Source organism: Branchiostoma belcheri, unplaced genomic scaffold (genome assembly GCF_001625305.1).
Source record: "Branchiostoma belcheri isolate BF01 breed outbred unplaced genomic scaffold, Haploidv18h27 scaffold139, whole genome shotgun sequence".
Lineage (NCBI taxonomy): Eukaryota > Metazoa > Chordata > Leptocardii > Amphioxiformes > Branchiostomatidae > Branchiostoma > Branchiostoma belcheri.
Genome location: NW_017802813.1, coordinates 222132 through 240148, shown reverse-complemented (window position 1 = coordinate 240148; position 18017 = coordinate 222132). Strand labels below are relative to the sequence as shown.

Below are 18017 nucleotides of genomic sequence, written 5' to 3'. Positions count from 1 at the left end.
AAAGGCGCCGCTAAACGGCTGAAGTTATCACTGCAGGAAAACCAGAAGGCATCCAGGATCGCTAGGTGTCCCCACTGACACGTGCAGATATACTGCACGACACAATAAAGCGCAAAAACTGAGATATATATAGCTTGTTGACTGAATGAACGAAAGAGTGTCAAAGCTCCCTGAGTGAACTGATCGAGAAGTCGGTTCTGGACGTAATCGTTTCTTGGCATTCAGGAATGGTACTTCTATGACGTTTTAATGGTTTAAGTTGTCTTCGTGATTGGATTTTCAGCTTCATAATTACTAGTACATGTGATTAGACAGGGCGGATTTGAACACCTGTGTAAAACACGTCTTCCATTTCCTTTGGCATATGGTTTGTTCAAAATGGCGATTTGGTACGTTCTGTAAGTGTTCTGGGGTGTTATTTTTGTGCAACTTTCCGGGTTCTTTTTCGTGTTCTGTTGGTAGAATGTACTTCTAAACCGGGCGGTAGAACGATGGAAAGTTTTCATGGCAAATTAATTGCCGTTGTCTTGTTTTTTGTGAGGAGAAAAGGATTTCCTGACCTGGTGCATTTGGGAGAATACAACAAAATGGCGTGATTGCTGGGAAGCTGAATTGCTTGGTTCGGAGACGACTTCGCTTTCGTTCAGGTGAACAACTTCTTGGCTATATCATGTGGGTATTGAGAATTCCATATGCGTTTCATACATCTAAAGGTCATCGTGACTTTATTTCGTGAAAAATCTATGTACATTTCGTGGAAAAATACCTCAGTTATCTCATATACAATAATGCGGCCTCTCCAGACATGATGATTTTTTGTCACACATTAATTTTTTTTAAGTACATAATACAGCATCCCATAATCATAAAGTGACATGTACAGTATGTGCGAATACCCAGAGAAAATATAGTAATAATTATGACATTCACTTATTGGGTGTTAGCCTATGGAAAAGACTTAAATACAAGAACCCAATTGCAAAATCAAACCAACTGTAGTAAGAAGAAGACCTACAAATTATGACACTATTAGGGCGTTTACCAATGTACAGGAATGGAATATACAGAAACAGAAATGCATAATACATTCTATCAAACTTTTTGCGGTCCGTATAGCGCCTTCATAGCTGCCTGACTCTATGATGAAACATGATGTTTGTCGCAGCACACATCTCCTTCGATATAATGACAAATGTTTATGAATAATTGTATGAACATGGCCATGTCTGACCGCAACGGTACCGGTAAATACTTCAAGCTTAACTCCATAAAAGGAAGTCCACGATGACTGCCAGTCTATTATAGATATGCAAATAGAAACGATGTCTACATGTACAGGTTCCCCTTTATTTATTTTAAAACAAAACTATAACTCATATCCCTTGGCCTTACTTCAAGTACCGTATTCTACATGGAAGACATTTAGTTTGTATGTACAGTTGTTACAAGTACATAGGTGTGATTGTACATCACAGCATGGATGGCAACGACTCCTTTGTGCTATATTTCTCTACTTATTTATTTATTTATGAAGATATACCACATTTGTGGAAGGATTGACATAACAGGTGACTATCTCCTTTTCAAAGATGCGTGTCAAACTTGGGATCAGACTGTAAGGTTTGAATCAATCACACTGGGAAGGACCCCTGCTCTTTTCCATAAGTGTGTTGGGATCTTTAACGTGCTGAAGGTGTGGTTCCCCATAAACACGTATATGACGGGCCATTTCCGGTCTGATCTTCCTCACTGAATGACGCACATCTTAGACACCGCTCGTCCCTCTTCTCTGGCCAGTTCCGTCTTGAACAGCTCCGCTTTTCCTAAAAAAGGAAGTTTTATTGTAACCATAAATTGATAAGTGAAACTTTGTAATGTTGACATCCTTGCAAATGGAAATTGTAAATGAGTTATTTTCCATTCTAAAACATGCCTCATTAAAAATGTGCCGCGGCATACGGGTGCATATATAAAATGTAGTCCATACGACTTCCTGTATTACACGTATCTCTAAGAATGTGTGTGTTATAGCACACAATAGAATTGCGCATTCTGGAATGTAACAAGGTCTAAACATTCCTTACCTGCTTTCCGGATCAAGGTTTGTGAAATCGTCAGGTACTCGAAGAAATCGATGGACTTGTTTCCATCCTGGTCGACTTCCGACATCACTTCCTGCAGGGACAGTAAATGCTAAATTATCAGGACGTCTTGTAGTGTGTCCGCCATGTTGGATGGTTAAACCTAGACGTTGCCGGACAAAATGGTTGTTTTGTACATTGACACCACGTACATGTATATACACATCGCTTTTGTGACTAACGCTGCTCCATGTTTCTACCCCTTACCCGTCTTACGACGACGGTTCATGTAGATAGACACGCAGACAAAAATACGTAGCATTCACACTCTATGGCAACACTGCATGGAGTGTAAATATGATATAATGGGGATTGCACAAACACACACGGATATTCCAGATGTGGATATTACAACTCTGACAACAGAGTTTTCCCACTAAGAAGTGGAGATAGAGAGAGTGAGTGAGAGAGAGGTGGTGTGTTAGCTACTTTTGGATTGTATAGGCGGGGGTTAGCGCGAACGCAGACCCCCACTATCATAAATTACGCAGCCGAGTTACCCGCATTTGGGGTAATCGATGGGGTCAGCCCGACCGGAGTGCAATGGTCAGGCCTCGCTCATGACGGACAGCCCGTTTTTAGTGATCACTGTGCCATCTCTGCCAGGTAAGTATGAACCAGTAACTAGCACTGTCAAGACCCCAGTTCAACAAACTACGACTATTCATTGTGGGATTTAGTACATAACCGTCCATAAAAATGTATGAATGATATGTGTAGTGTGATTTTTCACGATTTGTTATGAGGTACGTTTTATTTGATTTTTCTATTTCGTTTTCTCATGCAAATATGTTGTATTTAATGCTCTTAATCCAATTATTTATTTCTGTGGCTGGCAAACGCTTGGTGTTCAGGCATAAGTTAATGACGTCATACTCTCGCGTAATCTCGTCCAAACACGCGAGAGTTGGATGAGGTCCAGCTGGGCCAATGGCAACAATGTAGTCTCTTAGTATGCTCTTCGGGCGGCGGTTGTGATAGTGCTGTTAAGCTGTTTTACTTATTTGCGATTTTTGATTGTTCCCGACTTATACAACATTGTCCCCTCTTAGTCTGCGTATATCAAGGAGACATACTAGCCTCTTTGAATATACTTCCTATCATCAAAACACAACGGCTTCAAAAATTGCCGACCGTTAGGAATTTCTACACAGTAGATACGAACGAACACATACCTTAATTTGTGAAGGAGTGAACTTGTACCCTATTGTAGCTGTCAAAGCTTGTAGAACCTGGAACATACATAAAATATGAAAAACGTGTATGTTTTATGCTCTGCTTTGGTGGACTTGCATCAAGCACTCAAAGATGAAATAATTCTCGTAAGTCTGATGACATGCATGGCGAAGGATATGCAAGACAGGTGCTCCTGGGCATAAGTCAACTTTTTATACGCGTAACTCCGATATTTACTTCGAAAATACGCTAAAGAATAACGACAAATCAAAAGATGATGTTGGGAAGATTGTGAACCCTGACCTCAGCTAGATCCAGATGCAGGTCGTTATTCCTGTCGTACTGTTTGAAGTGCTGGTAGTGTTCCCGGACCTCCTGCTCCAGCAGGTAGGGGAACTGTGCCTTCACCGCGATCATGTCTATTCTCCCCGTCATCTTGTGCACCAGGTCAGGGTGTTCTGTAGGGGAAAGAGCGCCACCTCTCAGTTAGTCCTAAAATTGCAGTATTTTACCAAGAAACACACCTATAGTACATGTTCAGTGTGCAGTCTGTTCCAAGTAAGCAACTTCCTTCGTAGGTAACGCGTTTGATAAGGACTTTCCCGTATTTGTCTCCTTGCTCAGATAACTAAAAGAAAAGGGTCAAGAAAATTACAACTTCATCGATATATGAAGAGAAGTCAAATAGCAAAGTGACACAAGAACAGAATAAATGCAGGAAATAAGGAAGCAAAACCCTTGAATGGGGAAACGAAGGACGTACCAAAGCAAAGAAGGAAAGTCAGCACTCGATGAAAACAGGGAAAGAAGGAATGATCGAAGGAAGGAAGGAAGGAAGGAATGATGATGAAAGAACGACAAAAATGTCAACGTATTTATAACTACCCTACCATTTTCCTTCTTTTCCTCTTCCATCCTAATGTTCGGCGTACTTGAGGCCTTGATGTTGTTCTTGACCTCCGGCCGCAGGTAACTGCTGGTCGGGCGGGAGACGTTCGGTGTTGACCCGCTATTATTGCTCCGCAAGGAGACGCTGCTACCCGGTCTGGGCGTCAACGGCTCCAATAACCTAAACGTAAGTTGGGGGGGGGGCGTTCCAATTTTTGTCAATGACAATGGCAATCATATGTTCATTTGCACATCCATACCCATGTGGACTAAGTGCAGTACATGTAGTTTACATGATAAAGTCGTATAAACACTACAACTTTACAGAAGTGATACAATACATCTATTGCATACAGAGGGGCGAACATATAAGGCTATCATTGATTATATAGTTCACGTGTTTCTTCACTCTTTTTAAAGACCATTTTTGTACTAAACAGCAAGGAGCTTAGTTCAAAGCTAATTTTATGTAGAGGTTGTTTTAGGAGGGGGGGGGGTCTTATATGTGTAACTTACGTACACGTGATAGAAAGCCTGTACTGAGGGCATTGATACAAGACTAGAGACTCTTTACCCATTTCTAAAGTTGGTGGACAGCTTGTTTCCGAGAGGGTGTGCCCCGAGATCGGTGTCCAGAGCCAGGTAGTGAGTCGGCATGTCGGCCCGCAGGTGAGCCAGTTTGCCCTCCCGCGCTGCATCATGGATCTGGTCCAGTTTCTCCTGCATGTTCCTGACATCCTTGGCGGCCGCGACGCCGCCATTTTGTTCTCTCCTTTCCAAAAGGATTCTGAGGAACGTAAACAAATTTGTAGTGACAAACAGTTTATACCATTGCAAAGGTGCTTAGTAAGCAAGCAATCTTGTGCCCTTGGGAAAGGCACTTCACACGACTTTCCCGAGTATTGTCTTGTCCTGTATTCGTCCTCTGCGTTGGTGGCGGCATAAGTTGATATAAATTGAGTGTGCTGACTATCACCATGTCTATTCATAAAAAATGTTTGAATAAAAAAAAAGCAAACAACAAGCTACCGACGTGACAATTTTGTACAAGTATTGCGGAAAACTAGCCATTGTCCTTTTTCATAAGACAGAAATGCTGATAGAATTTAATGTTTCGTAATATGATCAGTAGAAAGTTGAAATCATACATACTTGAAATCTCTCTGTAGCCCCCTCATAAAGCCGACAAAGTACTTCTGTTGTAACTGCATTTCTCGTTCTGCATTCAAGAGATCCTTGATGGGAAGGAAAAGAACGAGTTAAAGGATGCACGCCATGTTTTCAATGAAGAAATTTTGATTCTCAACGAAACGTCTTCGCCCTTACGATACAGAAAAATCATGAGAGCAGCCTACCTTTTCTGTTTTGAATAGCTTTCTTCTTGTATCTTCCAAGTCTTGTTCAACCTCTGCAATTTAAAGATTAGCAGTTTAGCAAATACATCGTTCATTTAAATCTGTGTTGATTGCAATTGAACAAAGTGCATAAATAGCTACAGTATTGTGATAACTTGACCTACCATCCTTTGGTTTTCTGATTGCTACCTCATCCTTCAATCTCAACAGTTTCATCTGATGTTCCTGGTCCTGAAAGAGTGAAAGGTCATTTTTTACTATTTCAAATTCAACAGCAATATCATTTTCTTTGCCACCTGGCGACCAATATCATAACTACACAGCGAAGAAACCATTGATACTGACGAATTAAAAATAACTAAGTACTTCTTCCTACCCGGAGTTTCTTCTGCAACCTGTCCTTGATGTCCTCCTTTTCCTTCTCGACTTGCTTGAGTCTGGCTAATAATTCCTCTTCCCTGCATCAGAAAAAAATCTCTCATGTTATGGTATACTTTATCATCCAGATGAAAATTGTTTTCTAGAATATACTCCAGTAAGTTCATAGAGTAAAACTTCTACGACAGAAAGACAAAATATTCATGCTTGCTTGAAAGTCTAAATTCTGTCAATTAATAGATATAGTTTGAACAAAGGAAATGCATATGTTAAAAGCTATGAAGAGTACGCATTCCCTCCACTGACAGTTCCCCTATAGTAAAACTGGTGTGGCAGAAAGACGAAACATTCGTGTTTGCTTGAAATTCTAAATTCATAGATATATTTTTAACAAAGGAAATGCATCTGTTAAAAGCTGTGAAGATAGAGTATGCATTCCCTCCATTGACAGTCCCCTATAGTAAAACTTGTATGGCAGAAATACAAAATAAAACATTCATGTTTGCTGGAAATACTGAATTCATATCAATTAATATATATATATATATTGAACAAAGAAAATGCATCTGTTAAAAGCTATGAAGAGTACGCATTCCCTCCATTGAAACGTTTTCTCAATGCGTGGCTTTGTGGACTTTACACTTTCAAGTATTGACAACAAACACGAAGCGTGAACCTACAGTTCAGTTAGTATCTACAACATCAGGAACACCGCCCTACATGTACCTTTGCGCTGCCTCGTCTGTAAACCTCGTCTGTTCCATGCCCCAAATCTCCACAGTCCCCGCTCGTCTCAAGCTGAAAGTACAACAAAAACGATCAAACTTTCATATAACCAACTCTGCCACACCCTACTTTCAGTGATGCGTGGAAGCGTGCATGTTTCCGCTGATCAATATTTGTTGACGGGTCGCCATGTTTGCAATGATTGTCACATGTTATGTCGATTAGCGAATGACGGACTTAAATGTTTGTCTCAACAATCAAATCAAACATGGCATCACAAATGCAAACATGTAGTAAGTATACACTACACTACTGAACATTCAAAACAACATGTCATATGAATTGAAACGTGTTTCACCGAAGGCAACGGAATATAATTAACGACACCTGTCATTAGGTAGTTTCCGTGTGTTTGTTCAACCACCCTGCGTTTAAGTGCTCTCAGCACACATGACCTTTTAGTTCTCTTGGGTCAAAGATGGCGTCCCGTTTATAAATCGTTGCTGCGCAACCAGTTATGGTCCTTGAGCGTTTATTGCCTCCCAACGTCACCACTTAGAGTTCATAAATGGTTGTATTTCATGTTAAAGAGATCGTGTTTTGTCCGTATGTACTAAAGGAGTCTATCAAAATGTGAAGATTGACTCCCCAAGAATAAGACTACTAAGAGTGTCAGGGTCAGGTTAGGGATAAACATGCATTATTTATATCGAGTGACACCAAGTTGTCTTTGGCGCTGTTTTCAGTAACCTTTAAAATATCAGGATCTCATTTGTCACGTCACGTATCATGGAGAGAGAATTCATATAGTTGTGTATTTATATATTTGTACAGATATGCAAATAGCTTTGGCTGTACCTGTTTCAATTTTAAGTTAAGTGTCAAGTGGGGCTGTTAAAATAAGCGTATAACTTGAGTGCAGTCCCACTTTGTCCTTGTCTTTGTATTGCTTCTTCAATGAAAAAAGAATGGAGACAGAATATTCTTAGGTCCTACGTACTGAGCATGTTTCTATTAACATTAAGGCATTCTGTGTTTCTTTTGGAATTTCAAACATTTGCTGAGGAACAGGAAGTCAAAGGAAGGGATGGGTTCCAAATATGACGTCAACACACAATTCTTAAACCATATCCTTCACACTAACACAACACAAATGCACGTACATCTGTGTACAAGATGAGGACTTACGATTCAATTTCGCTGGATTTTCCGATCAGGATTTCCTGTGTTTTGGCGAGTGTCGCTTTCGTCGTCTTCAGTTCTTTTTCTAGTTGATCACACTTGTACTTGGTACTGGAGAGGGCCGCTCTAGCGTCCGCAGCGTCCTCTGAAAGGAAAAAAAAGAAAGATCGTTGTCGGCAAACATGTGATCTACGTTTGCTTTAGACAAGTACGGAGGATATATGTACAGAATGAATGTGACAAGTCACGAATACAAGGACAGGTGTACGAAGCCCCCCTCCCTCTCATTAAATATCTACAGACGACAAACACCCCTCATCCCTACGGGTGTTCTTTCAGTCATCCTGTCGTCATATAACCTTGCGTCAAGTTTACCACTGTGTTTATAACTAACTGTGCGATGCTCTCTTGTCAGTAAAAGCTGGATAAATGAATTATGGACGTTGGGTACTTACGTTGAAGAAACTGCCTTTGCGAGAGCCACTTTTCTTCCCTTTCCGACAGTCTCTGGGGATCCCAAGACACAAAATCAGTCAGAAAATGTACCAGACAATCTAACACCTAACTCGACAAGTTAGATACAAGTCCCGAAAGTTTTAGAAAGACCAGAAAACGAACAGTTCTGCCGCCTGATACACACAATGGCGTCCTACATGTATGTACAGGTGGAATGTCTGGCCTGTTTTGACAATTTGTTTTGAGGGGTGTTTCGCCCGGATACCGCCAAACGCCCCAGGGCATGTCCTATCATAGCTTCTCAGGGAAGTGACTCACGTTTTTCCGTGTTAATAACACAAGGTAAACAGCAGCAGGAATACCTGAAATGTTGCACGTCGGAAACTTGTCAGTGAGTGTGAGATTTATGGAGTTGTTGTGTGTGTTACTGTGTACATAGTTTATGTCTTCTTCTGATGACCCTTAACCCGACCTCAATCAAAGAAGGGCTGTTTGCTTACACAGTACCGATGAAGAATAATCGTCACCGTTAGTAACTCGTAAGGTTGTACAGTAACAATAGTTAGCGGAAATGCTTTGTAGCAAAACACAGTAATACTAACCCTTAGTTTACAGTAATACTAAATACATCCGCAACGCACGCAAAGAAGAATAACTTACCGTACTAATACTACAAACATACAATCTGATACAACTTGCAAGACGAACAAAACAAAGAAAAGACACTACAAGGACAAATTGACCAGTTGTTCAGGAAAGAATGACGTCTTTAGAAGATTTTATGCGTCCTTTCATATCTTTGTTCCTTTGATGAGACTCCTCATTATATGTAATCATCTGTCATAATGGTTGTTGTCTATTTCTCCCGAGGCTAGATGAACTACATTTACAACAGTAAGACGATAAGAACTTACAATCTTCGGTTCAGATTTTTCTTTCAAAGCACTGGGTTTAATGCTAACACCGTACCGGTACCTGTCATTCTAAATTTGGAAACTTATTTTCGATGTTTAAATGCCACAATGTTTGAAAGCCCTTTGCACGACTGCACAGATATGACAGTGCACGAATTGTTTGTTGTCAGCTCAATTCAGACTTTCAGTCTGTAACGCGAGGTTTGATATTAGAATTGATAAAGATTTGAGTTGATTTAGTCGCTGGATGTGCAGTGAAGTTTTATAAGCATGTTTCATCGTATCTTATTATGTACAGCGGACTCAGACACAGGAAAATGGTAGCGCTAGCATTGCCCAAAGTTCCTTCAAACGTAACTTGACGTGCGGCCAGAAATAGCGCCTCACCGTGACATCCGCTAGTACTGCATCCCTGCACTGCTCGACTCGGTTGATGAGATCAATGAACAGTTTCCATGGATCCGACGAGTTTCCGTTGACCTGTTCCTTGTCCCCGTCGTCGATGATGTACTGTTCACGGATGTTCTTCCACTTCCCTTGCTCCTGTGGGGACAGGAAATTAGAGTGACGTCATTTCCGGCAAGGAAACTGTGACGCTAGAGGAAACTGTGACGTCATTACAACAACCACCTGTTTCTTTAGTCCCACATGGACACAAGCAAAAACTTACGTTACGTATGTGATGTTACGATTTTACCTTTCCAATTCAATTCAATTCAATTCAATTCAATCCAATCAATTCAAATATGATGAAACGTCGCTTAAATTCCATTGCAAGCTAACGCACATTCTTCATTCATTACAACATTTGGCTGATATTTTTTCCTCAAGAATTTGGTCAAGAATTTGCTCCTAGTTATTCTTCCATTCCCAGTCTATCTAGGTTACCCCAGCGGGTATGTAATTTCTGCCCAACTGAATTACTAGTATATCAAAAAGATTACCCTTAGGAACTTAAATAAAGCGTGTTCCCTTTTAACAGCAATGAGGCATTTAACATTTTTTTTAAAAGACCAGTATACCAATTATCCCCATTACCAGCCCCAATCATTTTCCCAATGACTGGGTTTGTGTGCAGCACTAACCGAACAATTGCGACAAGATTTCCAGAAGAATATCGGCTGCGAATGTTTCACTATCGTTACCGTGGCATATTCAATTTAAAAGAGAAACACATGCATTCATACATGAGTTTCATAGCAAAATGACCATGTATCATTGAAACATATAATCGTTGCTCTTTGTTCTTTGCATATAACCGTTGCTCTTTGCATATACTATCGCTGTTGTGTATACAGAGATTGTATCATTTTAAAAGAAAGCTGTTGTCGTAGTGGTCTATAAAGGTATTAGTAATTCGTCAATATGATTCCGAAATGTCCAGACTCATTACTATGCATGGTTGTCAAGGAAAGTTTTTGGAAACGCCTCAGGGGCGAAGACATTTAGTAGGTTTACCGTAAAATTCTTCATTGCACAGAAGATGGATTTATCGCGTCTTCTACTCTCCAAGCAGAGGTTTGGGTTTGGGGTTATTTTTGGCATGTTTTTAGGCTTTTTCATCGGGGTTTCTCTTTTGCACTGGATTTTTTTTCGCACAACCCAACCCATTTTTGGGTGAAAAAAATTCCAGTGCAAAAGAGAAACCCGATAAAAAAAGCCTAAAAACACACCAAAAACAACCCCAAACCCAAACCTCTGCTTGGAGAGTACTCTTCTTCCACATGCTCCGTGTGACGTGTGCCTTTAACCTTCAGTTTGTTAACGTAGCCATTCGGCACCAGATTTGTATCGTTAATGGGGTTAGGCAGCAGGGAGAAGGTTAATAACTGACCACTGTTTCCAGCTTCCTCCTGAAGACCTGCATCAGCAGCTGATCCTTCCCAGGATCCACCACGTCGTTCAAGGCGTCCAACACGCCGTTAATCCCGCCGCGGAGCCGTCTGATGGCGTCACGGCTGTCTTCTGTAGACATGTTTTCTGTGGGGCTTCCTACAAAGAAAACAAAGTTCTTCATTTGCATAATTTGGATGACGTAATGTTTTAAAATTCCTAGATACCGTCTGATGGCGTCACGGCTGTCTTCGGTAGACATGTCTTCTGGGGGGGGGGGTNTCCGAACAAGCAAAACAAAATTCGAATTTGCATAATTTGGATGATGTAATGTTTTAAAATTCCCAGATTCTGCCTGATGACGTCACGGCTGTCTTCAGACATGTCTTCTGGGGCTCCTACAAACAAAACAGAGTTCTAATTTCCATAATTTTCATGCCGTAATGTTTTAAAATTCCCAGATATTGCGTGATGGCGTCACGACTGTCTACAGTAGTCTTCAGTCAACATCCTTGAGTATTTAATATTTCCGGGCTTGAGTTTCCCTCTTCGTAACAAAGACATCGTCCACAGAACATACAGCCACAAAACTAGCATTTAACTTATATGTCATGTTATACTACTAGTATTTTCGCAAAGTTCTTTTCCTCTGATCAAGGATACAGTCTTTAAACCTCCATGCTATGATCTCCTTTTTCCATGCTTTATCTAGTTGCTGATCAGAGACGACAACATTAAGATTTTTTGCAAAGGGAGGGGCTGTTACTACATATCTACGTCACTTTTATTGTGGTAAATTGATTACGTCAAAGGCTCTTCAAAATACTTCACAGTGCTTTTCTCCCCTTAATAGCTGGTATGCGAATACTTCTTATCTAACATAATTACACCTTATAGGGTGGGCTTAATCTGGAAAACAATCAATCATTGGCGCCAGGCACAAGACAGGAGATACACATTCTTTGTTTGCACTATTTATCATAATCATCCTGAGCTTAAATCTTAATTATGAATTTAAGTTATGATGCATATCTCAGTCCACAGAGACAGTTATGATAAAAGTACGTGTCGTTCGATAAAACACGGCATCTAAAATGCATAGATATTAACATAGGTTTTCGTTGCGAATGTCTAGAAACTTAAAATCGTTTTACAGACTTTACACACTTCAACACCTAGTACCCTTCTTGTTGCTATCACACATGTTTGAAACAATTCAGTGGACAATGTGTACCCTGTACATGGCTCTGAAAGATAACACTCCACAGAAAACTCGCGACAGCTAGTTCTACAAGCTTGGGGCATGTTAGACATATCTGAGGTTATGTTGGAATGTGTTTATTTGATTTGTGAGTCTCCTGCACTTTGTTGACAGCAACGCCTGTTGACTGGTCGTGTCTCTACAAAACAATAGTATACATAGACATGTGGGAAAATGCCGCAAGCACTTTTTCTGACATTTACCGAATCAAGATCTGGTCAAAATGTTCAATACATCTTTTTACTAGTAGATTGACTGTGTCAGAATGATGTTCAACATGAAAATATAGCAGACATATCGTACCAATATTCTCAGCATAAAGCGTATTTTTTTGCACACACTGATATCGTTTACATTTTCTTTCACGAGACTCAAGTCACTGACATTCTCTCAGTATACTTGATGCCCTGAGAATAAGTAGTGCAAATATACTAATTCACGTCACTAATGGCACATGTTCTGCCCCCTTACACATTGTGAAAAACCCAAATAAACAAATAAAGGAGCAGCTAGGCTTGAAGTACAGAAACGCACTCCATATCGAGTATACTTGCTGTTACTAGAATTGCTAAGCTCGATACGTTGTGATTTAATGAAACTCACGCTCATCTAGTGGCTAACTTGTTAGGAATTCCTCACACATACAGACACAGGCTACTGTCTAAACAAAAACAAATGTGCTATTATACTGCTCTACTCTAACAGGTGGTTTCGAAGCTCACCAGGATACCACAGTCTATCAAAGAAGGAACAGACAACAACAAACAAGACAAAAAATTTACCTCGCGATCCTGAAACTTCGTTCTATCGTGGTTGTAGTTGCTCCAAATGTCGCATGGAAAGGATTATAAATCACCAGAGTCCAACTTTCTGTTTGTGAGGACGGTGACTCCCTGGTGGGTTACCGACTAATGGTTCCTGACACCTGTCACTTGTGGACTGATGACCACCTTTATCTGTACACTCTTTAGGGGTGATTATGGGCTAAACCATTGTCATCAAAGAGAGGAGAAGAATTATGACGTCATTGAAGGCTAATTTACGACTTCAACATTTAATAATCTTAATAAAAAAGTCAATGAGGATATTTTGGAATGGATCGTTGGATCAGATTTGTTCTAGAAACGGTTGAAAAAACACTGACATGTTGAGTTTTTTTTCAACCAAAGCAGGAAGACCAGTTTTTCCACTACATGTCATGTCGTGAGGTGACGTCTATCACGTTTTCAAATCCTTTATATACAAGTTTCAAAACACATTTCTGCAGATTTAATCAATTGTACGAAGAAAGTCGAGGCATATGTTGCACTGTCAACGTTAAGGCGTTTAAATGAATGACGTAAAATCTTACAGAATTATTGGGCTAATGCCTCTTCTTGCTAACGCTTCCAGACGCTTTTGATAAAACGCTTAATTTTGATTTTAGTGTTTTGATTTGGGATATTATCACAGCTACAAGCTAAAGTAGGCACGGATACAAGGCTATGTACATGTACTTGTAAAGCCAGCACCCTCACATTTAATCGATGACAATATTACGTCAATTGCAAGCCATTCAAGTCTACACGTACACCCGAGAGCCTAGTAACCACACAGCGTCCTTATCTACCGTAAATATGTCCTCCTTGGTAACGCCTGGGACGTATCATGATTTAAAGAGCTGGAGTCGGTTCATAGGTGTTACACAAAGGATAGGTTAGGAAAAGTGTAAACAGTCGTGCTTTATCTTGTTATCGGCCACTGGGCTGTATAAGCTAGCAAATCTTGTACGTGTTTATATTGGTGTACGACTGTTTAGTGTAACTAACAACATAGGTGATAGTACACCTGTTACAGTGGCGCCTGTCTTGAGTCAAACATAATCTTCAAGCTCACATGTGGCTTTGGCCTATTCTTGCTTTGTCTCTTTGTGTGTGTGTTTTTAGGTGTAATGACAAAATACTGAGGAGCCAGTTCTTAGATGTTGTCATGTTTAAAAACGCCAGTCGCCGGGCACCTTGGCCAAAGTAAACGCTGTGCTCTTCCACTGATAGAATTGCATTGTGTGCATACAATTCTTCAATATGTAATTTACAACGATATTTTCCATGACCCTCTCTTTCCTTCTGTGAGTTCTAGCTGTTGTTCTTTTGGTCATATGATGGGGTTTGATATTTTTATGGTATTTTAATAGCTCCACTTAACACATTAATATGACTACGGTAAATAGACCATGTCGTTGTATTGACTAGCCTGTTATACGATACATAGAAAAAAGGGCAATCGTAGCAGTGATTGGCTCTTTTGTACAGTACAGAATGACAGCACAAATATGACTTGGTCTTAGAATGACATGACCTACAACTGCTGCTTGCGTAGCTTGTATAACCAAATTACAGGCCATTAACTGTGTGTAAACTACCATTACGTGTACCATGATAGTCTTGCTCTTCCTCATAATACCCACAGACACGCACACAGACACACACACAGACACACACACAGACACAGACACAGACACAGACACAGACACAGACACACACACAGACACACACATAAAACACACAGACACACATAGACACACACACACACACACACACACACACACACACACACACACACACACACACACACACACACACACACACACACACACACACACACACACACACACACACACACACACACACACACACACACACACACACACACACACACACACACACACACACACACACACACACACACACACACACACACGCGCGCGCGCACACACACACACACACACGTATTATCTGTATATACGGCACCCTTTTTCAGCTTGCAATTTCTCACACATATTTGATGGACATAAGCTTCGGTATCGAGACAATTTTAGAATATTAATATTTATGTATGTTAAAATATTCATATGCTCAAGTGCCATTTACACTCTCAATATGCATGTTAACATGAAATTCGAACAAGGACTTGAATGCATAAAGCAGTCATTAATAACATCTAATTGTATTATATATAAATATACAGAGCATATATCAACAACATCTACTCGGTCTACATTTACTTAATAAACGACACATTTTCCCACCTACTTGTATTATATCTAACTGTGTCTAATGAAGATGGATATTCAAATCTATGTTTGTGAGAGCTCTTAGCCGATCTGTAGACGTTTCAAATATTACAAGTGAAAGTCAGATTAAACTGATAATTTGGCGGAAAAATTCAAGCAATAACTTTATTTTGTCTATAATTTGTTACAAATAAACTGAGTAATACTTACTTGTCGGTCGCAATCTCTAGCAGTAACACTGAAACGACCAGACGGTCACTCTACCGTCGGCTTGGTAATTCTACCTTCCTCGTGTAATTCAGCATCAAAGTAATTACATTTAGGCCGCTTAGCATATTTCTGAACCTCTTGAATACTTAATTCTATTTTAGACCCCGCCGAATGACGCGTCGTCAAAAGGAGGTTTGCGGGAGGTATTTGCCAAAAAGACGTTTACATAATACAGTTGGCACCTTTATTGTTTGTGGGTGTATAGCAACTTAGGTCAACACAGCAAATACAATTCAGTTTGCTAAGGAAACCATACCTTACTCGTTGTTGGCAATGACTTCGTTTCTATGATAGTTAAAGGCAGTTCAACTGTTTGTGAAGGAAAATAATGAAAGCCGCCAAGCTGGAGGCAAAAATCGTCCTTTAATACAATTTACCAGTGCCACACTGTCTGATTTTTACTTCAGAGTATTAAAGTCAACACGGAAAGCTATAGATCGCGGTAAAGAGCACACAATATGCCTACATGTTCCTGCCACCATACTTTCGTTCTGACTTCCTCTGAGTCTGATAGCAGAAGAGGAGGCTTTGTAACTATGGCAGCGGAATGGCTTGTAAGGCGGCCAAAAATTCCAAAGTTAACGCATAGTCCATGGGATTTAAACTTCCTCCTTAAAAATTCCACACAATGAATTATTGCAGGCATTCTAGGGTTAGTCATCAAAACAAATTAACATCAAGCTTTCAAAAATTCAATGTTTCTTTTCATGGGTCTTTTCGATTTCTATGTAGGTGGCTACGCATAGAAACGGCTTAGTCACGAATACTTGTGTACATCGAAGCATGGAATGATGTTGACAGCCCCACAGGCCGTAGTCTCCACCAGACTCCTTTTGCCGGCCGGATAAATCGTAGAAATCGGCCTAAAAGGGGATATAATAGACCAGAGGAGTTTCCCGACCAGGAAACTATATAGTTGTCCAGGAAACTCGTCTGGCCAACTATATTTTTTGGGCCGATTTCTACGATTTATTCAGCCTACAAAAGGAGTCTGGTGGAGACTACACAGACCGGGACAGTATATGGGCCTCCGCCTCAGTGCTAACTAACTACCAGGAAAACACGATAAAATACCCGACCAGCTTCTTTGTTATCGTGAATAGACGTTCCTAAGAAGTAGTCATCCGTTAAATTATTTCACAAGAGTACAACAGATTGTTTGGCCTTGACTTTATCTAATGAAAAAACTTTGACTTCTATCATTGTAGAGGGCTGAATACTTTTCAAGTCCATCATGTCACCTTTCTAAAGCGCAGAGGGCAAATGGTTTTAAAATATCTAATATTAAAATAGTGTAAACTCGCGTTAACACACATACACGTGTTTCCCTTCTAGGCTTGATTCAATTGCAAAGAGAAAATATGAATTGACGGGAAGTGCCTGCATGCATAAGAAAGCGATTTGGGAATCTTTTTGACACAGGACTCCGCTTTCTTTCAGTGGAGTTATTCTTTACATCTGGCCGTTTTGAAGCCCTTTGTAGCTGTAAATCTTTGTCCACTCCCGTATGTATATATTTCATCAGAAGCCCAGGCCAATTTCTGATCCAAGACCATGCATCTATATAGAAGAGTGTATCTTAATTTGGAGGTGACGAAGTAAAAACAAAGTCACGTTTTCACCTACCTGTTCTTGTTGTGGTGTTTCTCCGCTCGCTCTGTTTAGCTTGGCGTTCTGTAGATCAAATGTTCCGCTGCACTTTTGACACATATACGGACTGCCCGCCTACTAGATGTTGGCTATCCCTTCAGATCAAGTGGATTATTCCGAATAAACAACACACTCCACCCCACTGGACACAAATAACGGGACGAACCATTGCAAAGAAAGGGGATGAAATAATAAAATACATCGCGTTTCAATACTAGTAAATATGTAAAATAGTTACAAAGGCCTTAAATATACTTATTTCACTTTACACATTATACTATATGAAGCAGGAATCTAAACATACAATCACAGCAATGTTACAAAAAAGTAAGTTGTTAAAAATTCCCCAAGACACCCCCTGTGATAAACAGGATGGAATAATCAGATGTTCGCGCTGTATAGTCTGTTTGCCCTACGTTTTTGTTGCCAATGAGTCACCTGCTTATAAAACAGTCCTGCTCTCGTTCCCATGGTGATCTGGTCCCTTCTCCTAGTCATTTCTCCTTCCGGTGCATTATAGTGTTCACTTCCGGTCAATTAGGACAGACGGTTTCCAAGAAATTTGTAAGAGGAATCAGAAAAAAGGGTAACTCTCGTGTGTGTTTGGGAAAATCTTTCTATATGTAGAACAAACGTGTAGTGAGGAAAATTATATGTGTGGTATCAAGGTCCCTACATAATGTTCATGGTTACTCTCCAAGCAGAGGTTTGGGTTTTGGGTTATTTTTGGCGTGT

General features: G+C 40.2%; 1 protein-coding gene across 1 annotated transcript; it reads right to left on the bottom strand.

Moving 5' to 3' along the window:
• Positions 1–1393: 1393 nt before the first annotated feature.
• LOC109464485 lies at positions 1394–17361 on the bottom strand. The gene is made up of 16 exons (XM_019761492.1): positions 17259–17361; positions 11051–11208; positions 9604–9759; positions 8302–8353; positions 7853–7991; positions 6665–6736; positions 5937–6018; positions 5725–5791; positions 5561–5613; positions 5358–5440; positions 4780–4992; positions 4208–4386; positions 3621–3775; positions 3317–3373; positions 2085–2175; positions 1394–1823 (listed from the first exon to the last, which is right to left on the bottom strand). Exons 2-16 carry the CDS (start codon positions 11189–11191, stop codon positions 1747–1749), a joined length of 1617 nt encoding a protein of 538 aa, XP_019617051.1. The 5' UTR covers positions 11192–11208; positions 17259–17361; the 3' UTR covers positions 1394–1746.
• Positions 17362–18017: the final 656 nt, after the last annotated feature.